General features: G+C 38.0%; 1 protein-coding gene across 1 annotated transcript in view; it reads left to right on the top strand.

Annotated features, from left to right (window-relative positions):
- PPM1L (protein phosphatase, Mg2+/Mn2+ dependent 1L) overlaps nt 1-27502 on the top strand; it is a 287016-nt gene that overhangs the window by 171479 nt on the left and 88035 nt on the right. Inside the window, exon 2 of the mRNA XM_059391630.1 lies at nt 20900-21074. Coding sequence (XP_059247613.1) covers nt 20900-21074 — 175 coding nt within the window. The remainder of the gene's footprint in view (nt 1-20899; nt 21075-27502) is intronic.

The raw sequence follows: 27502 nt of genomic DNA, 5'->3' as shown, positions 1-27502 counted from the left end.
CTACAGTAAAATTTAAGACACAAAGGGGTTTTTTAAAAAAGATTTTATTTATTTATTTGACAGAGAGAGATCATAGGCAGGCAGAGAGAGAGAGAGAGGAGGAAGCAGGCTCCCTGCTGAGCAGAGAGCCCAATGCAGAACTAGATCCCAGGACTCTGAGATCATGACCTAAGCTGAAGGCAGAAGCTTAACCCACTGAGCCACCCAGGTGCCCGACACAAAGGGATTTTAAAGATCCTCGGACCTAGTATTTTCCCCTCAGCCCACTCCGCTGTCTTATAGATGGCTTTACTGAAGGCCAGAGAGATATTTAAGAAATGTGTTCAAGGGGCTCCTGGGTGATGCAGTCAGTTAAGGATCCACCTGTTGGTTTTGACTCAGGTCATGACCTCAGGGTTATAAGATTCAGCCCTGCGACAGGCTCCGGACTCACTGGGGAGTCTGCTTGGCTTTCTGACTCTCCCTCTCCCTCTGCCCTTCCCCCATTTGCGTGTGTGCGCACGCTCGCGTGTTCACTGTCTTTCAGATAAATAAATAAATAAACAAACAAATAAAATCTTTAAAGAAAGGAAGAAATATGGTTAAGAGCACACAACTGCAGAGCTGGCCAACTGCAGTGGGATCTGGGACCCATCCTTCCTATCTTGTTTGGGACTCCTTCCAGAAGAAGTTGGAACAACAGAAAACTTTATTGTCTTCCCGTTTACTGTGGAGTAGAATGAATTGCTCAAGGAAAGAATGCTTAGCCTACTTCTAAAGGTTTTTAAAGTAGGTGGGTGGTGGGGAGAGACTGTTACTACAACAGGTCCAACAAGGACAGACCAACAAGACTGCTCCAACATATTGTTTAGAATGAGTTCCGAGAATTAGCTGGGAAATTTATTTTTTAAAACAACATCCATCCAAAATTGGTTCAACTCTTAAAGTCAGAGAGAGAACAAGAACTCCATTTTCTGTGCACTCGCAAGCTCTGACCCATTTAATTCACAGGTTCATAGCTCAACATTTCTTGCTTTTCCAATTAGAAAGTGAATTAGAAAAGTTAAGTTATCTCACAGATTGTATTAAGTCATTCCTTCTCTACTTATTCCTTACTTAAAGAACAAGTGAATTGTATCATTGAAATTTGCTGAGAGTAGAACTTAGATATTCCCGCAAAAAAGAAAGAAAAGAAAAGAAAGAAGAAAAATGTGAGGCAATGGATGTGTTAATGAACTAGATGGAGGGATCCTTTCATAATGTATACACATATCAATTCACCATGATGTGTGCTACTTTAAATGTCTTGCACATTTATATGTCAACTACACCCTAATAAAGCTGAAAAAAAAAAAAAAAGAACAAATTTGATTCAATCACATCTTGGAAATTCACTGGGAAATACTTGGTTTATAAAACCCTAAAGCATAATTAACTGTGCAGGCTGGAAACTGTTTCTAAAAAAGGCTTTTTAATCTCAATATGATAAAGTCAGTTTAAGGCCCTGGTAAGCAGTTGTGTTTGAAAATAATTTAAAAATTAAATTAAATTAAAAATTTAATGAACTTAATCTATCTACTTCAGGTCTCCCTTCTGCCAGACTCTCCCCCATCAATGCATTTCCACACTGCTGCCCCACTTCCTGGTTTAAGTCACAAACCTGGTGGTCTGTTCTTTTGTTTAAAATACATTAAGGAATCTTTTATATTGTAGATGCTATAAGAAGATCCTTTACAAACTACAGATTTAATATATTGATCCTACAATCAAATTGTGTCTTGGGTTCAAATCCCAACTCTACCATTTACTAAGCTAAGTTGAACTCATTTTGGATGCGTGTACTTTTGGGGGCCTTAGCTGAAAAGTAGGGAGAGTCATTATGAGGAATAAATTATGTAATGAATATGAGTGCTTAATGTTCAGTACATAGAAATGTTTCAATATATATTAGCTACTGCTCTTTATTTTTATCGTAGAATTTAACGCCGTAATTGTACATACACAGTTCCAGCCTAATGTTCTTCACCTTCTGCCTCTTCTTCTTCCACCTTTCCCTCCCTCCGTGAAACATAGGTACACACTCTGCCCTCCAGCCTAAAACCCGATACTAGCCTCAGACCAGGATTTTTCATGCCTCTGTCTTTGTGTAATCTGTACTCTTTGCTCCAGTTGCTACCCTGCCCTTGTTCTGCTCTTCCTTTACATCCCTCAAGACTCAGTGCACATTATCTTGTGTGTCTTGGTATTTCCAAGCCTTCTTGGATTTATTATACTCTTTTGTAGCTGTCTCTTTACCACTCATCGGCTTCTTTAAATCATAAGCTCTTTGAGGGCTAGGACTCTTCTTTTTTGCTATCTGTATTCAGCATAATGTAGGAGCCTCACCACTCAATAAATGTTGAAAGAGTGAACACTCGAATGAATTCTTAAGCCTACTTTGTAACCCAGTACAGGCATCCATCTACATTTCATAACTGGATTTTTGACAATTGTTCATCTAGTAGACAAGGACAACCACACCTTAACTACATTTATTCAGTTTCCCTCTTGATTAGCTTGGAAGTTGGGCATTTCGATTGATTCGTGCATGCCATCTGGTGGAGGGAGGAGTTACTACAGGTGCGTACTTAACCAAAACCGTGTGGAAATGAAAATGAAAAATAATATGGAAGTTTCCACTGTTTTACAACAGTTTCCTAAAACAAAAGTTTCCTGAAGCATAGTCAGGAAAACCTCCCTAATAATTGTTCTTTCATTCTTGTACATTTGGTTTCTTAATATTTTAAGAAGTTGGTCAATTATGAATAATGTTTGAAAACATTACTTTGGCTAATATGATTATATAACTAAAAATGGTTTACCTGTTCCAGTATGTGATAGAATAAAACTGAAAAGTTTTATAATGCTTGTTTATGAAAATATTTAAGCTTTATGAATTTAGGAACTTCCCAGATCCTAATTTCTAGTTGCTTTATTTCATACAGGAAATAGGGAAAACCAGTGGCAGAGATCCAAGAGTAAATGAGCTATCCAGTGTATAAATTCTTAGACTGCATATGAGTTTTTATAATAAAATGGAGAAAAATCTAGTGCAGTAACAAGTGAGGATGGGTCAACTGTTTATCTAAAATTTAGATATTGAGTTTTTTTTTTTTAAAGATTTTATTTATTTATTTGACAGACAGAGATCACAAGTAGGCAGAGAGGCAGGCAGAGAGAGAGAGAGAGGAGGAAGCAGGCTTCCTGCTGAGCAGAGAGCCTGATGTGGGACTCTATCCCAGGACCCTGAGATCATGACCTGAGCCGAAGGCAGCGGCTTAACCCACTGAGCCATCCAGGCGCCCCTAGATATTGAGTTTTTAAAATGTTTCTGTGACATTGAGTTCTTTTAATTCATTCATTCCCCAAGCTTTGATTCAGTAACTAATGCCCAGTATTGTACAAAGTGCTAAAGAACCAGAGATGAAAGACATAGTTCCATTTTGGCCCAAATAGTGAATATTTAGGTAAGAATGGAAAGCTAAATAACTTTTCATAAGGCAAATCATACCAACTCCATTTAGATTTTCATGAGTTCCTTATTTTCATTGACCCATCTGTGTGCCTTGTAAGCTTCATAAGTACAAAGTTACTGGTTCTATTCATGCCATTTTGATGGATTTTCTCAGAGCATATGAGATTCCTCACGATTTTTAGTAAATAGTAGATACGCTTCCAATATTCATATTTTTTACTTACACTCCACCGATCTGAAAGCTAGACTCCCTTCCCCCCATTTTAACTATCTAGAGCACTGTAATGAACTAGACAGTAAGCCAAAAAGGGCCAAGGAGAAAATAATCGCAAACCCCATGTATTTTTCTCCAATAAAGAAGGTCAAACAATTTCCAAGTCTTTAGGTTAGATCATTATACAATAATGTAGCCACTTACTTGCAGGATTATCCACCTATGAAGGCAGAACCAAGAGCTTCTCACAGCAATCAGGGTTCTTGAGTGTAGGAACCAACTTCATATGCAGGAGAAATGAATGTTTTCACCTTCTTTCATGTTCCAAAGATGGCCTCAAGTCATTAAAAAACTGCTAGATTTTCTTCTGTGTATTCTCGTTGAAAAGATGTGGAAGTATGTGTTTTGCTTTAGAAACATTTCCATCAAAAGAGGTTAAAATAATTTTTCATCATTTAGAGTAGTAGAGTTAAATGGGACATCCACTTACATGAAACTCTTCATTCCCTGATGACAGTTATTAAATGAGATACTACAGAATTGAGTTATCATTTATAGAACTCTCATTCGAAAAATTACATAGGACACACACACATCCAAATCTAGTTTTCTCCTTAACTAAAGAACTGGAATGCACCCTGAGAATTTACCTAGTTCCTGGGAAGGATGCCATTAAAGCATTACATTAAAATGTGTTACATATAAAATTTTGTTTTGTAAAAGTCTTGAAGGAAAGATTTCAAAACAAACTGGCAACTCACTTAACCTATAAATAGCTTTTCAGAGCTAAATGGCCAGCTACCTGTCTCTGAAATTCTATTAACCTTCACTATTTAATTTCCTGAATGTGGGTACATGATTTGTGTTAGAAAAGAAGCTTGGTTTTTTGAGTGTGTCTCCTAAGTCATGTTGACTTATTTATGACCTTTTCCATCCTAGGGCACTTAGATCAACATAATGTTTTGAAGAAGAATCATAGGTACTATCTTGTGAAGTAAAAGGAAGGTGTAGATGGCAAAGTTTATACTTTTTCTAGTCTGACAATTTCCATGCTGATTTATGACATTTGGAAATTGCTTGTTGCAACAATAAATCTTTAGGTGGATTTTTCTTGGATTTGGACTATCTGGGTACAGGACATAAAGATAGGACACTGCTCCAGAGCAAATGGTTTTTGCATGCCATTTCAGACACCAGCTCATACCAAGCAATTCATTATTTTCTAAGTTTGAAGCAGCTGTGGATTATTATAATTATGAATTTATTATGTCCCTGCCAATCTACTATGAATCCTAATTCAAACTTTACATGCCTCTTTGGAACCTTGTTAATTTTCTTGTGATAATGTGGTTCCTGAAAAATGACAGTTGTGAGAATCCAAAGTTGCTCAAGTTAGTTTTTTATGGTGCATTGCCAGTTGCTCATTGTTACTTGAATGCCTAATGACCTTTACATTTTTAATGTTACATCCAGTTAAAGCAGCTGCACTTTATAATGCCTGGCTGCATTTTTATCCACCCATTTCCTCTGAAGATTGCTGCAGAGCTGCTGTTCCCCCTGACTTTTTAGGTTATATGGTCATGTGGAAAGCAATAGAATGTTTAAGAATTCTCTCTCTGGGGCGTTAGATATTTTAAATCACTTCGTTGGGTTCACATAAAAAATAGTATGTACTTAACATTTTAGAACTGATCAAATTGTTTTGTAATTACCTCTAGTCATTTCTGTAGCTAGATTGTGAGCTATTTATAGGTGATGACTCTGTATAACTTACTGGTATACACCTGGAATGCAACACACTGTTCAATGCATGAAGGCAAACAATAAATGTGAGCTCAACATTATCAATAATATATATACATATAAGTAATATGTATACACAAACACACACACACACACACCCACACACCCCTACTGATTTTGCTTTAGTTTGGCTATTCATCTATACAAAGGTTGGTACTTTTTCTGTAAAGAGCCATATAATAAATATTTTAGGTTTTGTATATCGTATGTACTCTGTCTCAGCTGTTCAACTCTGCCATTCAAGTTGGAAGCAGCCATAGACAATATGTAAACAACTGATCGAGGCTGTGTCCCAGTAAAACTTTATTTACAAAAACAGGGTTATTGGGATATAGTTTCCCACCCCGGATTTAGACCAAGGCTCATAAACAGGATTCACCTCTTGTGCTAATTTTGATTGGCAGCTGCCTGGAATACAGTATTAAGGAGGGCTCTCAGTATGGGTCTGAGCTCAGTGACAAATAATTCTTCGATTGAATAGTAATGAATGCCAGAAGAATTACTTTGGCCCTTTCTATAATTCATTCTAAGGCCATTATGACCTGTGCACATGGTTGCCTTTATTTCTTTGCTTTGGGTGCCAGGGAACTCAGTCGGTTTTTAATTAGTCTTTAACAAGTAAATGGAATCTTAAGGCATATATTTCGTGTCTCAAGTTTATTCCTGGTTTCATCTCAATTTTACTATCTTATTTTTCTTAGCCCCAAATTCCTAAAACTTGCCCACACAAAATATTTATGATACTACAGATTTTGTTGAAGACCAAAGGACTACTAGAGGTGCAGGGACACATCTGCAAAACATCAACAGTCATATCTACCTTTCAGGGTTGTTGTGAGGATTAAATGATGTAATTTATATAAAGTACGAAGCATAGTACTTGGCACACAATAAGAACTCATTAAATGGTAGCTGTCAAATACACGTCTACAAAAGAGCTGGGCCAGCCCACCCAGAAGGGTAAATTACATTTCTTATGATTCTTCAGCCGTCTTCCCAGGTAGGTAGCGAAAGCCCTGGAGAGGTGAATTGCATTTACTCAGATTTTATCTTTTTGAATGAGGTCTCTCCCAATGGGAAACACTAAGCTATATATACATTGGGGTTTTTTCCCTACTCTTTTGTTGGTGGGGAACTTTCTGTGTGGAACAGGACCATGTATCCACGTAGATGGATCATGAAGTGGGGAGACCACTGAGCTTATTTCTTATCCTGCTAAGGCAACTTCCATACATTTCTTATAAAAAGTTTAGTTTTATTTATTTTATTTGATTTCATTTTAGTTTTATTCCTCTGACTTTAGGGGCAGGAATTTTACAACTTGGGAGGAATGATTCCAAGCTATTATATGCTTATTAGTTGATGCTATTTTAGCTCACGGTTCTCTTTATAAATGAACAATTTAAAAAAATAAATAAATAAATAAATAAAACAAGCATCATCTCTGACTTAAAGGGAAAAAAAAGAATAAGATTCCAAGAAGTGTTATGATTCTGTATGTTATTGCCAAAGAAGTGTTATGATTCTGTATGTTATTGCAAAAGGTCAAAATCTGGTATAAATTCAACACTTGAGAGTAATATAGAAGGAAAGCCAAGGGTCTACCAGTTGCCTGTGCCAAACAAAGCTAGGCAATGGTGTGAGGACTCGGTGAGAAAGATAAAAAAATAGAAATACATGAGGCATTAATTGGGAAGGTCAAGAACTTGTTGGGGCACATCGTTGTTCTTAACTTCTTTATAAGAAACCCACGTTAACGAAAAGAAATTCAAAAACTAACCCTTGCACACACAATAGAAAGTTAATATTGGTTTAGCTTGGGCAAGTGTAGTGCATTTTACTCCCTTGCACATGCTCCTCAGTGGACTCGGTGGCCCATTATCTAACCCCTCAGGGAACAAGTCCACATTGAAGCCTTCCTTCCTATAAAATTGCAACTTCTATTCATTTTGGCTCTCATTGATCCACATTTTAGAAAATCCATATCAATAAAATATGCTCTTTTAACTGCCTGTATTGACCTGTTCTTAAGTCTTTACTCCTTACCCCTTTACCTGAGCACCTCCTAAATTTTTAGATCTCTGCTCAAGCATCATTCTCTCAGGGAGGCTTCCCTTTCCCCCACCACATTGTTTAGGTTTGTTATATCCCCTCAAAGAACCTTATTACTTTCCTTAGAGCGCTTCTGTTTTTATTTATACGCTTACATAAGAGACTACATATTTGGTTAATTTTCATCTCCTCACGATGAGAACAGAGATATGTCTACTTTTGCTCACCATTTATTCCCAGGATGGTGCCTAGCACACACTAGACAACAAATATTAATTGAAAGAATGTAGTTCTAGCCCATGACTGCATGCCTGCTTATCCAGCTCTCGTTGTTTGGGGTTGTAGTAGGACTTGGGAAAGGATTTATTTTTCTCTGTAGTGTCCGTGAACTATTTGCCCATTCATATTTTAAAATGTGTCGTTTTATATTTACATAAGCAGGTGCACCCACTGCTAAATTATAGCTTTGCCACGCAATTAGGTATCCCATTTTCCTCTTGCTAAAATAAGATACCCTTTCTAACTCTGTATGCAAAGTTATGCAACACTGCTGGGATGCTGATTTGCTTTCTTTCTGCTATGTTTTGCTGAGACTCTCCAGGCTTCGGAATTCCACTTGCAGTTCCCGGCAGAGGTCAAGACAGTGTTCTGACCATGCCTGGGCTTGGTCAAGAGGATATCACTGTGTTTTCAAGGTGCTTTGCCACCGGTCATTTTGTGGCCTGTTTCACACAGCTTGCTGAGACTTGCTTGATTGCGCACAAGCTGTTGGAAAAGGGTTCCAGGTGCTCCTGGCGTCAGAAGTACTCAAGGTCAGTTAGCATGCTTTAGGAAGGGCTCAGCCTTTGAGAGGCTGAACAGATTGGCAATTTTATACAATCAAAAAAGCCTCTGGCACAGAGGGTGGACAGGCCGTGTGGGAATGTCAGTGCATAACAGTCAAGGTTTTTACAAGAATTAAAAGTATTTACTTGCCAAACTGAGTCCTGGGGGATGCAGAAGGGCTGTTACTGTAAAGGATCTGGTATAGCTTTGGATATACATCAGAATTTGTTGTACAGCTTTACAAAAATATGTGTGCCTACCCCTTATAAAATCAGAACTCTAAGGGGTAGAAACTGGTAGGCTTCACCCTTTACTGAGCTTGTTAAAAATCATAGCACAAGTTTAAAAGGCAGATTCTAGCCTCCCACCTGAAATATCTTGATTTGCTAAAGAGGGGACAGAACTCATAGTTCTGCATTTTTAAGAAGACATCCCTTATCCCCATTCCAGGTGGTTCGGAGGCAGTTGGTGTTATTAACAGCCCTGAGAAACACTGGTCAAGTCCATCCACCAGATTTTGTAGAGAAAACTAAAGCCCTGTCCCTAATGTTCTTTCCATGAGTGGCTCTAATAAGGCTTCTTGAGGCCTGGTTCATGAACTTCATACTTGAGTTCCTCAAATGGGACACTACATACATAAATACACACACACACACACACACACACACACACATACACACACACACGTGTGTGTAACACACACTTTATACATACATATGAGTCTTTTTTCTTTTGTATATTTTTAATTTTTTTCCATATGTATATGTATGTCTCTATATAGTGTGTGTGTGTTTCTGGAAAGAGGATCCATTGCTCTCCCCAGATTTTCACTTAGGTTCAAAATTATACAAAAACTAAAAGAAACACTTAGTTTGAGATACAACAGGTGTTGGCTCTGTCCAAGCTAACAGTCCTGTTTCCTGTGCTATTAAACAAGATTTGGTGCTCAAGCAGTGTAAAATAGTATGACATTTATATAAATGGCAGAAGAGTGGCAAATGACAGAATGACAGGAGGAAACATGACAGGCTTGATCCTTTTGTCTTTTGTGTTTGTGATTGTATAGAATTAACATTCATAGCACATTAAGCTTCATTTTCAAGTACCCCCTTCTCCACCCTTTTCTCCCTGCAAACCCACACTGAGTTGATGTTAGGGAAACCCATCTATGTAAAAACACTTTTGTCCCACCAGTTGCTCATAAATTAGTGAGGAGGCAAATAGGTGACTGGAGAGACAGTGCAAATGGTTGAGAGCTGTGACAGAGGTCCGAACGAAGGACCGGGGACAGGGAAGGAAAACGGTAGCTTTTGTTCTGGAAGACTAGTTTTACAACCTAAGGAATGACTCCTGTCTGCACGGGAGGAATTTTGAACCTAGTGTGCTCGGTAGATATGACTGAATGCATTCTTTACTTCCCCATGTGTGAGGTGCAACAGATGAAGGGTTTTTTTTGTTAGATTAGCCTCAAAAAAGTTTTGATGGTAGGTCTTGCAGGTGGAGCCAGAGGTGGAGAAGAGTAAATTAAAGCTTGAAGTAGTGTGTGGATTTTTGTGTCTTTCTCTGTGCAGAGTTAAATTTCAGAATAATAATGTCTGTCTCTCCTGACCTTCATTTTCCCCACTTTGAGGTTCATTCTCAGGAATTGCTCTGGGTGCTTTACTGCTTCTCATTCTGTAGCCCTATATGTAAGTACCTGTTCATCTTGTCCGTGTTAAGACTGAACATTTCTTAGGGTATTACTCCTTCAGACGTTTGCCTTTCAATAGGGGAAGAGCTAGCATAAACCAGATATTGAAAGTTCCGTGCAAAAAATGAAATTGTAGAATGAGATAGTTCCCAGCTTTCTGGACAGAAAGACAGACCCTTCTCCAAACCTCCACCACACTTACAAGGAGCTTAAATCTAATACTGGGTTTGAAGGCACTTTTTAAAGTCCTATCAGGCTGGGGAAATCAGCTCAATTGGCTCTGGCCTTGGACTACCCTGCCAACCTGGCCACACCTGCTGTTTGGAGGTGCTCCCCGAAGAGACTACAGGTAGCTATGGAGCCAAGTGAGTCCAAAGAGGAGTTCTCTGGCCCTATTGCCAGCCAAGGAACATTTTGTCTGACTATGTTCTGGCTGCCTCCCTGAGGGACTGCTCAATTGTTATAGTTACAGAGTTCTTTTTGATTAATAACTCATGAGTTTTTTATAATTCATTTATAACAGTTGGTTCCATTGAATTCCTGAATCACCAAGGGCATTTTCAGTTAGCATTCTGCACGGAACTTTCTGGAACACATTTGGATAGCACCTAGGGAAAATAGTATTTCTCCAAGCCCAAGATTCAGAAGTGGAGGGGAATTTTATCAGTAATTAACTATAATTTTCTTTGAAATATGCAATATTTTTCTCCCTGTAAATAAACATTACCTTCCTTTTTTCCTCTATAGATCTCAAGTATATAGAATGTGAAATAATTTCTTACTTCTATCTACAACTGCTGAAATGATAGGAATTCACCTATCCCCCAAATTTAACAAGACTGCTTTGGCTGAGTACTGCTTATTTTCTCAATAGATTTATGTAAAAGTCTGCTGGTACTCTCTTTTTATGTTGCCATCTTTCAGGAGAACTTAGATGTGTATGTGTGCTTTTAAGAAAAAAATTAGAAAAAGGACCATGGCTCTTGTATAATCTAATCCCCCCGACTCTCTAGAATGTGTGTAGTAAATGAGGGACAAAGGCTTCATGATCCATCACTTTGGTATAGAGAAATAATTTCACCTTTTCTTCAGACTGTAAAGAGATGAAATTTTTAAAAATCCCTTAGAGTTTGAATATAGATTTGACTAAAGTAATAAGATTAGGAAAATAGACCATGTGGCTGAACAACGTTTGATACCTTGGTTAATTATAGCTTATTGTGATGGCAGAACAGGGAACTAGAAAGGAAGGTAGTTTGGTTTTTATATGTCTGAAAAACAACCATCTGCAGTCTGGGAAGCCATCATTCAAGGAGTGGAATTTGATATATATTTTCACACTCTGACATGCTTGGAGCTATGAGAATAAGGCCTGAGATCAAATATGGATCAGATGACTGATAAAGTTATTGAAGTTTTGTCACTTGAAGAATCCCAGGTGAATCGTCCTGAATAATCTATAACTTAGCAGTCAGCACCTTTATGATTAAACTAAACGAAAACTTCAATCTCCATATTAAGTAGGTAATATGATTTCAAGTCCCTCACCTGCTGAGTCTTATGCCCTCTGAGGTGGTCATTTTGTCACACGACTGACTAACATTTACACAGCCACAGATTTGGTCCTCCAGAGCAATCTCAAATCTCCCTAATAAGCAAAGGATTTCATTTATATACTTCAGGTTTGAGCCTGGAACTTTTTCCTGATGCCGTCTCTCTTGGAGGAATCAAGTTCACCTTCTTGAGCCAGGATTATGAATTCAGGAGTGCAAGATGGTCCTCTCACAGATGCCTTTCTTATTTAAATAACCCCCTCCAGGTTAGAAGTGGCAGAGACTAAAAATGGCAAGAAATGAGGCTCTTGGCAGGTGCGAGAGAGGAACAGCTCCCTTGCCTTATGTCCTCTTGCTGGTGGGCAAGGGCATTCACTCTGACTTTGTTTTAAAGTGCCCGGAGCCACAGAGCAGTTGTCAGACGTTAATGATATGTTCCCCTAAGAAAGATGGAGTCCAAGGTGGACCTAAGTAAATTAATGTGTGATCTGTGGGCTGGCTGTTGCCAAACCAGCACGTGCACCCTCACTTCCCTTCAAGGTCAGGCAAACCTTGTCTGCAGTAAAAATATTACCTACTCCCTTCTCTCTTCCATCTTCCTGTGGCACGAATTTTGAAGGATCTCCCTTCGGGGCTCTCCTTTATCTTGTGAACACTAGCTGTCATTCCTGGGTCACCACTTCCCCAAATTCAGCTTTTCTTCTACTCAGTATTTGCGGAATTGATTTCCAACTTACCTCTCAGAGGTCTTCATCAGCACCGAAGTCTGCTTCTCACCTAAAGGGTCACTGATCAGATGTGCTTAGAGCCAGATCCAGCCCCTTATTGTGTTTGAGGATAACGTGGCGCCAAGGATCAGCCCCTTTAGTCTCTTTTTGATCCAGTTTTAAAAGCCTGTGTTCATTCACAGTCAGCACTCATCTGAAGCAATAGCTCTGTGTGTTCCAAGTCAGGCGTATATGTGGCATAAATATAAGCTGAATGGTGCTACCATCAATTGTTCCATTCATGTCAATGGAGGATTTCTTTCAGCTAAATTACAGTTGTGTGTGTGCTGAGTGTGTGTACACACACACATTTGCATTAAATAAAACAAAAGGGGGAGAATAATTTATAAAATCAGAGAATTTGAAAGATACTAAATTCTGAAACTTCTTTTTTAAGCGTACTCTAGACCATCCTTGAGACGAAAGTGGGTATGTCTTTTTAAGATGCATTTCCAGATTTTGTAAACTTAGAATCTCATTTGTTAGTTTTTCAGCATTGCTTTGAAATTGGGTCTTTACATCAGGACTAGCATTTTCTTTTTTTAAGATTTTATTTATTTATTTGACAGACAGAGATCACAAGTAGGCAGACAGGCAGGCAGAGAGAGAGAGAGGGAATCAGGCTCCCCACTGAGCAGAGAGCGCAATGCAGGGCTAGATCCCAGGATCCTGGGATCATGACCAGAACCGAAGGCAGAGGCTTAACCCACTGAGCCACCCAGTCACCTCCAGGACTAGCATTTATAACACAGGTCTTTACAAACTTGATGAAAAAAGGGGCATCTGTCTGGTTCAGTAGGTGGAGCATAAGACTCTTGATCTAGTTGGGGTTATGAGTTTGGGCCTCATGTTGGGTGTAGAGATGACTTAAAAAATAAAATCTTAAAAAAAAAACTATTCCTTGGTTTTAAAAATATCTTTTTAAAAAATATTTTATTTATTTATTTGTCAGAGAGAGAGAGACAGAGGCAGAGCATAAGCAGGGGGAGTGGCAGAGCGAGAAGCAGGCTCCCTGAGATGTGGGACTCAATCCCAGAACCCTGGGATCATTACCTAAACTGAAGGCAGATGCACCACCCACTGAGCCACCCAGGCATCCCTTAAAAATATCTTCTCAGTAAGAATTTAGAAGGAGCTTCCTTTTTTTGAACACCATACCTAAAATTTTTAAATATAAAATTAAATATGATAAACTAAGTCTTAGAATTGGTAATAAGATAGAATATTTGATTAGAAAAGAAGGGGCAAACAATTTAAAACTCCCACAACTATGAAATATGCAGTACTAAGTAAAAATTGTCAAGCAAATTTTCATTTATGACATCAGAAGCTTGTTTTTATATCTGTTAAAGTTCAAAATGGATAGTAACTGGACCTCTGCAAGTTTTCAGGGAAAAGCACTAAAACAATTTGAGCGTAGGTCTAATTTGCTAGTGATCTTTCCCAAATGGGGGCTCTATTAGAATTTAATTCAATATCACCTAGTATCTTTTCCTGAAAATAGCTTTTGCCTTCCTAGAACTTGTAACCAGAGTCATTTGTCTGGTATTTTTCTTTTGAGTTCTATAAAATAAGTCTAATACGTTCTCCTGGTGGAGGTTTTCTGTTTTGAGAGGTGGTGGTGGAGGTATAGTCTTTAGGCTTACAGTTCAGTGTTCAAAAGTAAATTTACTATGTTTCACTTTACTCAGTTTTCCCATTTACTCTCAGCGTCACTATCTCCTCTCTAGTTTCTGGTTTTGCAACAGGGAAGCCATTTTACGTATTTTTCTTTCCCATCTGTCACCACGCTTGGCTCAAGTGTTCTTTTGTTCTACTCTCAGGGCCTTTATCTGGGCCTGGGGCTGCTTTACCTCACAAAGGAATGACCACAGTATGCATTGCCTTCTTTATTAAAAATTTTTTTTTTTTTTCTTTTTTGGCTCACAGAGAGTTGGTGTTGCCTGCCACCACTTGATACATAGCCAGAGATAAATTATTTAACCTTTCTTAATCTGTCTCTTCATCTGTAGAAATCTGTCAGGGTTGTGATGAGGATTAAAGAAGTGAATACACGTAAGGCATTCAGCTTGGTGCCTGGCACAGAGAAAGTAGGCAAGCATTTCCTGCCATTTTTATTTTAGAAAATTTGGAAAACTCAGAAAACTACATAGGGAAAAAAATTAATATTCCTTGAACTCTTATTACTCTGAGATAACTGTGATCAATATTTATATATTTCCATCTATTTTTTCCTCACACATGTAGTATACAAACTTTGTATTTGCTTTGTAATCTGCTTTTCATTATGAACATTTATCCACATAATTTATCGTTCTTTCATAATTTGATTTTGGATAGTTGCATTGTATTCCACTGCATGGATGACCCTAATCAACCAATTTCAAGACTGATTTTTATGATCATGAATAATACTTTGATAAATATGTTTACACCCAAGTCTTTAGGCGCCTCTTTAACTTTTTTCTTAAAATAAGTTCCTAGGAAGGCAATTACTAGGTAAAAGCTATAAAGTGTTTTAAAATTTGTATGATATTTTTTCATTTTCTGTCCAAAGACATTGTTCAATTTATACTCCAACTACAGTGTAGAAGGCCAGTTTTCCTTTTCTTCAGACTTTTTACTTGTCTCTATGTTTTAATTTTATTCAAATGTATTTGTGTTTTTAAGTAGGTTCCACGCTGGTCATGGAGCCTGATGTAGGGCTTGAACTCATGACCCTGAGATCATGACCTGATCAGAGATCAAGGGTCAGGTGCTTAACCGACTGAGCCATCCAGGTGCCCCCCTCAAGTAAATTTTATTTTTATTCATTTATTTATTTTTATTTTTTAGAGAGAGAGAGTTGGCTGTGGAGCAGAGGGAGAGAGAGAATCTTAAGCAGGCTCCACACTGGGCCTGGAGCCTGACTCAGAGATGTGATCATTTATTTCACTCTAAGAGGTTCAGTATTTCCTATTGCTAACTGCTACAAATCAAAATGCCCTACTCTACAACTTCATTTCTTAATATTCCTTCCTACGAACTCTCCTTCACTACTTTCTAGATTGCTTTTCTTTCCTCCGGTAAGTGCCTCTTACCTCAAAAGTGCTCTTTAAACTCCAGTGATTTCTTGATTCTTTTCTTATCCCCATCCTTAGTTTTTCTTCCTAGAGGCCGTTCAGCACCTAATATGGCTCATGTATTAAATAAATATGCTAATTTATTTTAAGATCCATGCATGGTTTGTTGTTGTTGTTTTTTACTGTACTGTGAAGAGTGTTCTTCTAGTATTTCATGTGTGGGTTTTGTTTGCACATTATACTTCCAGGCTCCTTGATGGCAAAGGTTTGTTCTCACAGCACCAGTGGATCTAATACACTTTACACAGCACACACTCAATAAGTTGGAACTGGTGGGTTGCCAGGATTTTAAGGTGGCTTGTGAAGCATTTAGTTACATTTAAAATACTTTGCATTCCCCCCATTCTTTCATATATATTGATTGTTTCTTAAAGAACATAGCACTATAATAGTAAATAGTTTTTTAGCCTGATGAACAGTATCAACATTCTACCCATGAAGCTCCCAAATTTAGACCCTTAGTCATTCTGCTTTTCTTTTATCCCTTTGAGTATTTTTTTGTAGGTTCTGCTCTGGCCCGTTACTGTCTTCCAGACTGAACTTGAGGTGTATACAACTTCTGTAAGAAGGTACACTGGCTGGGAACCTTTTGTGTCCTGCCTCACAAGCTTTAAGTTCATTTTTCCACCATCTGCTCAGGTGTAACCTTGGAGCTACATGTCCTCCACTCTCTGCCCTGAGGTGTCTCTGCCACAACCGGCACCAGCATAGACTTGAGCTTACCCGTAACTAAGGGGCCCAGTTCTGAGGTACGGTCCACATGACTCCTCCGAGGGTCCCTAGCAGGAGCAAGCCCATTGCCAAATGGATGAAAAAACACAAGGAGGGAGAAGATCAAACAATTATTAAGAGGAACATTAAATAAAGCTTCATTCATGGCTTTGTATGTGAAGTACATAATTTGCTATTTTGGCATATAAATAATGATTTGGGTTTAAGAGTTTGCTTTCCTAAAATAAATGGCACTGATGATAATTAAAGAGTAAGTGTAGTTAAGTACCATTTGCCAGTGGAAAATGGCTCCTAGGCTCTATCTGGAATCATGAAAGCAACTTCAGATAGCAGGCAAAGAATTATAAACTGTCAGAAGATTTTCTCCAAAGGCTATCTCAAAGTACCTGATTCTTGGATAGAGTCAAGATATTAAATTCTTCAGTGCAAAGCACTGAAATAGATAATGGGCAAACTCAAGGATGTATAAGATACAGTTCTTATGGCAGCTAAACTGGGGAACTAAAATACTTGCACCTATACAAATGCCTATATAAACACTTGAAAGACTGTTGGCTGCTCTTGGGTGTGTTCACTAACAGAATTTGTAGCATTTGAGCCAAATTTTGAAGGATGTGAGGGACTGGCCCAAACCAGTAAGTTGTCTACTTTAATTCAGAGTTATTCTGAACAAACAGAATGGTAATAACATAAATTGCTAGGAAAAGTAAAAAGTACCACACAAATGCAAAATACTGGTAATGGTAACAATATTATTGTTTCTGGAATGGTTGATTATAAGAATGTGCAATTTAAAATTTAAACTTCCAGTAGTACTTCTCATTGATTAAAGAATAGATAAGTAATTTTAAATTTTAATTTCTTTTTTTTACTTTTTTAGAATTCCAGTGAAAATTTTAAATTTAAATTTTTCTTTGTATTATCTACTACTTGTGGAGTAAGTATAATCTCAGTTAATAAGATGACAACCTGGTTTTGTATTAAGGTATAATTGACATATTAGATTCAAGTATACAACATAATGATTTGGTATTTGTATATATTATGAACTGATCACCACAATAAGCCTAATTAACATCTGCTACCACACAGAGTTTCAGTTTCTTTTCTTGTGGTAAGAATCTTTAAGATCTGTTCTCTTAGCAACTTTCAAATATACAATACAGTATTATCAACTGTAGCTACCATGCAAAACATTATATCCCCATAACTATTTATATTATAACTGGAAGTTTGTACCTTTTGATAACCTTTACCTTTTTACCCACCTCCACCCCACTAGTCTGTTCTCAGAATCTGTGAGTTCGGTTTTGTTTTATTTGGCTTCAGATTGCATATATAAGTGAGATCATATGGTATTTGTAAAACAGCCTCTTTTTAATACAGGTTCATGCTTGAACATAAGGTTTTAACTGCCATTTGTATACATCTAGGGCATCACCTCCATATAAAGGTGATTTCTTGAAATATCTTGACAGAATCTAGTATTTTGCTAGAGTTGCTTTCTTTCTGTTCCTCTTGAGACACTTTCCAACAGAAAGAACTCTATACGTGAAGTTATACCACTTAGAAATGAAATGGCAGGTCACCTGGGTGGCTCAGTTGGTTAAGCATCAACTCTTGGTTTCAGGTCATGATCTCAGGGTTGTGAGATCGAGCCCACATCTAGCTCTATGCTCAGTGCAAAGCTTGCTTGTCCCTCTTCCTCTGCTCTTCCTCCTGCTCTCTCTTTCTTTAAAATAAATAAAATCTTAAAAAAACAAAGAAATGCCAAAATATAACTCCAATATAGTAAAAAATATATATATGTATATATACACACATATATGTATGCATGTGTGTGTGTGTGTGTGATGATTTTAATTATAAAAGTGAATCAGTAGACACACTTGGAAGGAAATATGTATGCTTTCAATAATAGAGAGTATACCAGTATTTGTAAAATGTGCATTTTAAATAACTTCTGGTACCTCATAGATTATCTCCAAGAAAAAAAATTATAGACAGATGTTAAACTGAATAGTAAGGTAGTAGGAGTCTAAAAATAGTTATTTGGCAAAGTGTCTCTTCATTTTCCAGTGTCGGGAGAAAATTGTTATTAAATTCTAGGATTAAATATGCTGTGCTAATGTGCTGAGTCCATTTACATTTTATGGAATAATTTTATTTGTTCTGCACTAGCTGGCTGGCAGAGAAATTGAACAATGTTTGGTGATGTTTTAAAATTGTAATTCCATCAACAACTGTCTTATGGAATCTAAATGTAAATCTGGAAATAAAAAGTGTTGTGTGCTGCATATGACCACTCTGAAGACTGATCTATAACTTTTCCCCACCATTTCCCAGTAGACTTTCCTGGAAAGTCCATTGTCCATTGTTCTGGCAAGCTTCTCTTCATCTTAAATTGTGCTAATATTTAAGAGGAAAACAATGAAGGTTACCAAAAAAATAAATTATCTTTAATTTTTTTAAAGATTTATTTATTTATTTGACAGACAGAGATCACAAGTAGGCAGAGAGGCGGAAGCAGGCTCCTTGCTGAGCAGAGAGCCTGATGCGGAGCTCGATCCCAGGACCTCGAGATCACGACCTGAGCGGAAGGCAGAGGCCTAACCCACTGAGCCACCCAGGTGCCCCAAAGATAATTCTTAAAAATTGCAATAGTGCAGAGCCTGCGTGGTTCAGATGGTTAGGTGTCTGCCTTTGGTTCAGATTGTGATCCCAGGGTCCTGGGATGGCCCCATATCAGGCTCCCTGCTCAGCAGGGAGTCTACTTTCCCCTCTGCCTCTGCTTCTCTCCCCTGCTCATGGTCTCTTTCTTTCAAATGAATAAATAAAAAAATATTTAAAAAAATATTGCAATAGTAAGAGCACTGAAACAGTACAGAAATGTGGAGAGTAAAAAATGAGTATGTTCTGCAATTGGAATATAGCCCTCAATAATCTTCTCCCACACAAATGATATTATGGAGTCTGACATACGCATATATGTATGCTTTATGTAAAAAGGATATATTGTCACTGGTATTCTGTGACTTTGTTTTTTAACCTTAACAGCAATACCATGACGTTCTTCCTTGTAGGTACATATTGGCCTATCTCATTTTTTCCCAAAGGTTATAGAGAATACTGTTTGATAAATGAAAACAAAACAAAACAAACCCCTGTTGATGAGCATTTACTAGATATATGGCTGTGCGTGTGTTTAACTCAACTTGTTTTAGATTATGCAATTAATAGCTGTACAGGATTTTTTAAAAATATTAAACCATGTGGATGGGCCTTCTAGGCACATATCTAAACAATGGTCTTTTTTTTTTTAAGATTTTATCTATTTATTTCACAGACAGATCACAAGTCAGACAGAGATCACAAGTGGGCAGAGAGGGAGGCAGAGAGAGAGGGGGAAGTAGGCTCCCGGCTGAGCAGAGAGCCCAATGGGGGGCTCGATCCCAGGACCCTGAGATCATGACCTGAGCTGAAGGCAGAGGCTTTAATCCACTGAGCCACCCAGGCGCCCCAACAGTGGTCCTTTTTAATAGTGCTTTTATTTACATTTTCCTTTTCATTACATTTTATTACATTTTCCAGTCATTGTGAGTATAATTTTAAGTAATATATGTATGTCTTTATTTCATCAACTTCAGACCCTATGTGTATGATGCTGGACAGCACTCAAGGAGATGCCAAACTCTTGGCATTCTAAAAAGAGATGTTTTAAGAATTTCAGAATTCCCCCAATTCATCCATGCCTCTGTGTCACTTAATTTCTTGCTCAAAGTTCTGTTTAACTTTGAACTGTGATTCTCAGTTGGGAGGCAGAGGAGTATGCTTTCCACAGCCCACCAGCAGAGCCTATCAGATTCTCTGAGGAGGCCTTTTTCGAAGTACACATGCCTTCCTTCCTGCCTCATACGAAAACATGCTCACCTGGTTGAAAAATCATTGCATGTAATTTCAGAGATTATTAGTTAGGAGTGCTTTGGGCAGATTGCGTAGTAGAGAAAAAACAAGTTAAGCTATATATATATGAATGACATATGTATCTCGTATATATATGTAAAGACCAAGACACTGGTGAACAGTTCTTTTTCAGGTTAAGGGGCATCATTGTCTTAGATCTCTTCATTCTCTGTGTATCCCGTTATTCCATTATCAGCCCCTGCAGAGGACTCTCCTTTCTATCCACTTCACAAGAGTTCCCGTGGAAGCATTAATGAGCATAGCACATCAAAGCAGGGATGTGGACGCCATCCCATAGGTGGGCTCACTGCGGGGATGAATGACGGGCTTCTGCATTCTAGACAAGGGCAAGGCAGATTTATAGCCAGCAAAATTATGATCATGGGGCCCTCAGAGTTCAGTGGAATAGGTGAAACTCTGAGTATTAACTCTATGTATACCAAACCAAATCCATCATCTTTCGTACCTTTAAACCTGGTGGAAAATTCTTAGAGGTCTGTGAGTTGTCTATGTGGAGATTCATCTGACTTGGTAGAGTGGAGTCTAATAATTGACAATGACAAGGATATGCTTGTCTAAAGGGTTTGTTTCACGGTGCTTTGAGTTTTCACCACAGCCCATGAGGGCAAGTGAAAAGCCTAAGATGAGAAAAACTAATGGGATTCTCTACCTGTTTTAACTGCAGACTGCTGCTGAATATGTAAAATCGAGACTCCCAGAGGCCCTTAAACAACATCTTCAGGACTACGAGAAGGACAAAGAAAATAGTGTTCTGTCTTACCAGACCATCCTTGAACAGCAGATTCTGTCAATTGACCGAGAAATGCTAGAAAAATTGACTGTATCCTATGATGAAGCAGGTATGTTTGTCTTTAACATACACACACACATGCACACATGCGCACATGCACACACACTATTTTCCCAGCAGAAATGTCTTTATAGACTGGTTAAATTTAGGCCCACTTCTGAGGTAGAAGATGAAGGGCAGACTGGATTCAAAGTTATATAACATGGATTAACAGTAAGTTTCTTTTCTGCAGTTTTAGTATCAAAAATTTCATCAAGAGGCTTCTAAAAATGGCTCTTAAATCAAATCCCTTTAAAACTTTTGCTCTTTTTTTAATGGAGTTTTTTCTGGCCTTTTATGAACCATGTTATCTTATTGCTTTAATCGTTAAAAGTGTCACTTCAGGTTTGGAAACCAACTAAACGCTCCTACATCTGATAATCTCACAATTGTTACTTCAGGTATTATTTTTTAATTTCAGAGATTTTTCTTTTCTAAAGAGGTACATTTTTTTTTTCCTTGAAGTTTCAAGCTGAACCTGACTTTCTTTTGGTTTAGCTCTTCAGATGAATTCTTAGCCCTAATGCCCCATTGGAGACTTTGTCTCCCTACCTGCCATAAGTTCATCCCATCTAAGGGAGTTTCCTAATGAAGGCATGGACAGACCTCCTTATAACACCATTTTGATCTCTTACAAGGTCTGTCAGCTAAACCCCAATTTTAGTGAAACCAGTACAGTATTACTTGGAATTTAAAAATCTTTAATAAAATTAAACTTTGGAGAAATAGCCTGATTAAGATTGTCATTACTTGCTCCTTCTTCCCTGCAAATGGAGGAAAATATAGGAAAATAGGCTGCTAATGGCCAGATGTTGGTAATATCAATCCCCATTTTAATACCAGGAACTTCTGTCTTCATTTGCACAAGGAAGTTGTTGGTTTGCATTTTATTTTTTTCCTCATGATCTCAGCAGTGCATGATCTCGCTGTGCTGACATTCTTAACATTTGATTTCAAGTTTGGGGAGCCAACAGAAGAGCAAATTTAAAAAAGCAAACATCACACTGCATATGCCTAAGCACTATAGCAATTTTCTAGTTACCGATCTGTTCCCATTTACATTCCACCCTCCAAGACCTTTACATTCCTTTCAGACAGCATCCACACTTCTAGCCCGAGACATCTCTACTCCTCTTGTTCTCCTTTGCTTATTAATTTTCCAGACACATTGACTTCCTTCTGCCTGTTACATGGTTAGTTATTTGATCTCTGTATTTGTCTTAACATTCTTTTCTTTGGAATTCACATTTATCTCCTCTCTCATCCCTAATGAACAAAAGTAAGGCTGTGAACAGCCCAATCAAAATAATATAAATATTCATAGTATCTTAGCAATCTTAGAACTCATATAGTCCACCTACTTCCTGTTACCACAACCATTTTATGATGAGAAAACCAGGACCTGCCTGAAATCACACACATTTCCATGTAGAGCTGGGACTCCGGCTTCCTAATTATGAATCAAGCTGGGCTTTCCCCCACACTCACGCAGGTTCTCATTCCTTCAGAAGGCATTTGTTGAATGCACAGCAATATCCTATATCCTAGGCAGTCGGAAGACAGGGGAGAGGGGAGAGTGTCGAAAAGGCGGGGAGGAATCTGAGATGTAAAAAACACAGATCTTACTGAAAGCTTAGTTGGGGAGCTAAAGCATCTGTGTACAACTTGTGGGGAAAGAATTCCTGAGGAACTGGGGCAGAGGCACGTTCCATCATAGCTACGAGCTATCAGAGGTAAGCTGAGGGATGTGGAGTAAAGGAATAGTGAAAGGGGCTCAGATTTTCATCTGGGGCCAGGCTTGTTTAAATCTGAAGGACAAAGGATTTTTGTCCTTCACATGGTTTTGTGAAGAGAAGAGAGACAAAGTCTGCGTGGATGCGGGAGCCCAAGTGGACACGAAGGTGACAATGAACATCAGCCTCAACCGCTTCCCACTCAGTTATAACTTCTTCGGGTATCATTTTCCACTCAACCTGCCCTATTGTTAAGCAGTTACTAATCTGCCGAGGTGCTCTTGTACGTGGACTCTAGAGACAAATACTTTGACATGGAAGTTATCGGTAAAGCCTGCAGCGTGAAGCAGTGGAAAGAATACAGGATTGGGAGCTAGGGATCTAAATTGGGCGACTGTTCCTCTAGCTCAATATTAGTATGGTCTTTAGCAAATTTATCTGTTAGAGCCTCTCTTTCTGCGTCTGTTAAGTGGGGCTAATAATATCTCACAGGGTTATTATCATAAAACATAGCAGGTTTTGGGAAGTCTTTAGAAATCATATCGCAAATGCTGTTAATGTTGAATGAGAACAGATCTGGATCTTGTCTGTCCCTCAGACCAGTATAAAATACTCTTAAGAGTGTTTTCTTGACATATAATGTTCACGAAGGCAAAGGGAAAGTTTTAGAAAATGAAATTTTAAAAAAATGATCTTCAGACGCTTTGAGAAGTCAGGCAACATCTATTTGTTAAATCTACTCTGGGCTCAGTTTGCCCTTGGTCATTCCTGTATGAGGTGACACATTTTATGGAGGCTGAGTATATGTATATGAATAATGAGTGTCACTGTGTGTTGTCAGATCAAAAGGTCATACTGCCTCCTCCTCCATTACGCATGTAACAAAGATTTCATTTAAAGAAAGAAAAGAAAATATGAAAAAGATATTGCTATTTAACAGAAAAATATTTCATCATATTACAAAAGAATTGGGATAACAAATTGGTAAATTGGTAAAAATATATACATATATCTTTTATCTTATGTAGATATAGATATATATCTCCAATACTTTCAGGTATAAACATCCTGTATGAAGACACTCATCTGCTTCAACTGCTTAGCTTCTCATGCTATCAAGGCTTTGATGTTCTCACATTCTTAATTCAGCTCTCCTGGTTTGAGGAAGTAGTTAATTGTTAATTGGACACTAGCCCGGTCTCTAGAGAGGTTAATTTGTCTTTAATGCTCATCCACTGATAAATCAGTCTGAGTGACTTAATGACAGTTGCCACCATCTGTGGCTTATAAACTTCTAAAAACCAATTAATGAAAAAAATCCTTAGATGCTTGTCTGGAAGCATTGGCTTAGAACCTTTTCTCCCTCCCTTCTCTTTCTTAATCTTTTCTCTTCAGCATTCTCTCTTTTCCTTTAAGTATACATACCTTAATGCTTTACTCACCCACAGTTCAAATATCTGGCAACCTGACATACCTGAAATTTAGCAAAGGAATGGGAAGTAAGGAAACATCACCTGCAACCATCCTTTGTTGCTGAATTCATGGACAAGCTCATATAACAGAGGCTTCAGAGTCTCACCTAGAATCTATATATTTTTATTTTATATTGTTCTGACCAATTAGGTTACATTTTCCCAACGTGATATTTTCTTTTTTAAAATTCTTTTTCTGACTTTGCAGACAAAGATATAAATAGACAGCATGGTATAAGAGGATAATAATTATAAATAATCCTACCATTGTAAACATTCTGGTGTATTTCTCATCAAACATTTTTATAATATGGTTGATATTCTGTGGTTTTATATTCTGCTTTCTTCACTTAACATTAGTATGTAAATGCTTCCTCATTTCATTAAAACTTCTTTATGTGAAGATAATTTTAATGGTGGCACAATATTCTATTCTTGAAAGTACTACTCGCTAAACGTTCCTCTACTATGTTGGACATTTATGGTTTTGGTTTTTGTTTCTGCTGCAATGGATATGGTGGGCATTTGACTGTATTTCATATTACTTTAGAGAATGGACTTTAGAAAACATGAGTTTAAAATTAGAATTAGAAGGTGGTTGGAAGGGGATGATAGTTGGAGCAGAGACACTGAGGGCAGTGAGAAATACGAGTAGAGTGAATCCCCAGAAATCCACAGAAGCAGCTGTCGTATTCTCAGCCTTGCACTATACGCTGTGAAATCAGCATTCATACCCTGTATTATAGAATTGACGTCCTTGATCTTCATAGTAGTGACCTTGACTCACAGACAATGTTAATTATATTTTGTATATAAAAATAGGAATTGTGTAAACCAGTTTAGAAAGATTTTCATCCAAGTGGTTTATTTTTAAGTTTTGACAGGAATAAAGATGTTTTGTGGTATAATTGAAAGAGCTCTTGGAACCAAGAGAGACCCAGACTCTATTCTAACTCTACTGCCAACCAGGTATGTGACCTTGAGTGAGTCACCAAAACTCCCTAAGGCCTATTTTCCCATAAATCAAAGGCATAGGGGCACCTGGGTGGCACAGTTGTTCAAACACCCAACTCAGGGGCGCCTGGGTGCTGCATCAGGCCCTCTGCTCAGCAGGGAGCCTGCTTCACTTCCTCTCTCTCTGCCTGCCTCTCTGCCTACTTGTGATCTCTGTCTGTCAAATAAATAAATAAAATCTTTTTAAAAAAATAAATAAATAAATGCCTGACTCAGTTTTGGCTCAGGTCATGATTTCCGAGTCATGAGATGAAGCCCCGAATCAAGCTCTGCACTCAGTGAGTATCTGCTAAAGTTTCTTTCTCCCTCTCCCTCTGACCTTCCCCACGCTCATGCTCTTTCTTGCTAAAGTGAATAAATAAATCTTGAATAAATAAATAAATCTTTAAAAGAAGGCATGAGCAGGATCTCATAGATATCCTCCATTTCTAAAACTGTAACTTGTCCCTTGACACTGAAAAAAGGTCAGATTGCCATAGTTTCTTCAAGGTTGTATGTGGTCTCATCTTGAACCTTTTGCTTGCTCTATTGAATGTCTCTTCTCTTCTCATGTAGCCTGTGTAATTTGTACAAAATATCTGACTAAAAAAAAAAAAAAAAAACCTCTCAGCTTTTCTGGCATCTGCACATGAAAATGCCTAGACATACTTTTCTTAGTGGGATGGGGAATGAGACTGTAAGAATCAAGCACTAGATTTGGAAGGAGAGGTTCTGAGCCATCATTCATGGGTTCTCCTTAAGACAGCTTAGGTATTTTTATTAGCACTTATTAATACTAAGCAAAATTCAGAGCAAGAAGTAGGATACATTTTGCATTTGATCTATTAATGTTTTTATTTGAAGTACAGATTCATACACATTTCAGTAGGTTGAATTTAGCAAAGAGACATTTACAAAGAAAGCAGTGGCATGATTTGAGAAGAGATCAAAATAGCATTTCACACTGTCTCACAGAGTGTGATTAACATAAATTTTCTTAATTTGTCATAGCGGGCAAAAGTTAAATAGGGCTGAAATCACAGAAAAGGGAATTTTTCCTTGTATTGTTTATTTTTATGCTGGTATATTATTCATATTTCTCTAAATAATCTCAAGTTGTTTTTAAGGAGTTTTTTGTTTGTTTTGTTTTTTTAGTTTGGGCATGAATAAATAACCTACACATTCTCTTGTTAAGGATAAAGTGGTGTGGCTTGTAATGCCTTATGTTTGAGGGAATTGTGAGGAGAGTGGGCCCAGTTATTTGAGAATTATATTCTCTGCCTCACACTCAGAAAACCCTTGAGGCATGGGAAACAGGAGTAAAGAGCTGCCCACCTCCTCTTTTGGGAAACAGCCAAATGTACTTGTCGAGGGTGGCCTGCCCAGTCGTGCCATCTCGCTGCAAGCCAAAGACACAGGGGCCGAAGTTACTGATTAGAGCTTCTTCTCAGAGTTAAACCTAAGACCAGTAAGGATTTTATTTCTGTTTGGACAGTTCACTAGAAACCCATTTAGCTTTCCGACTAGCGTATGTTTCCACCTCATAGAAAGAGCACTTCCAAGTAGGAAGTGAAACAGAGTGCAGATGAGAGAAGGACAGCACTCAGCCGGCCGTTTATGGTGTTCATTTGGGCATCGGTTAAAGCTGGGGACCTGCAGATCCATTTACAAGTGTCAGACAATCACCTACAACTTTCCCAGAGGAGGTGAGAAAGAAAGAGAAGCATTAATTTTTCAGCCTTGGCTTTGTGATTCCCTTGATGCAGCTCTGCATTCAAAATTCCCAGGAGCTGTGTCCAAGCAAAGCTACCTGCTGTGAAGATACACCGAGTACTATAATGCACATTGTGGAGAAATAGCTTTTAAAAAGGGTGGAGAATGTGCTCTAAGCAATTTAGGAAGTAGCCAGAGGGTTACCTCCTATTGAGCTTATGTTATTCTTCTTAAAATAGACACTACCTAAAAGTTACACCTACGATTTAATTGAGCCATTAGTGTCAGAGTAATCAGTGATCTCAAAAGGAAAGCTATTTACTGTCATGGGGGAAAAAATGAACACCTATCGGGAAACCAAACCCAGGAAAGAGACTGTGAATTATTTAGGGCCCTTTTGGGTTTTCTAAGAACATAAAAAATGCAGTAAAAGGCATTTGCAGGAAGTTCTTCACTCTAACAAATAGAGTGAATTTCTCAGTATGCTTCTCAAACATGTCCTGAGGGAAGGAGTAGCACTAAGGTTT

Source organism: Mustela nigripes, chromosome 2 (assembly GCF_022355385.1).
Source record: "Mustela nigripes isolate SB6536 chromosome 2, MUSNIG.SB6536, whole genome shotgun sequence".
NCBI lineage: Eukaryota > Metazoa > Chordata > Mammalia > Carnivora > Mustelidae > Mustela > Mustela nigripes.
This window is presented reverse-complemented; position numbering and strand designations above follow the sequence as displayed.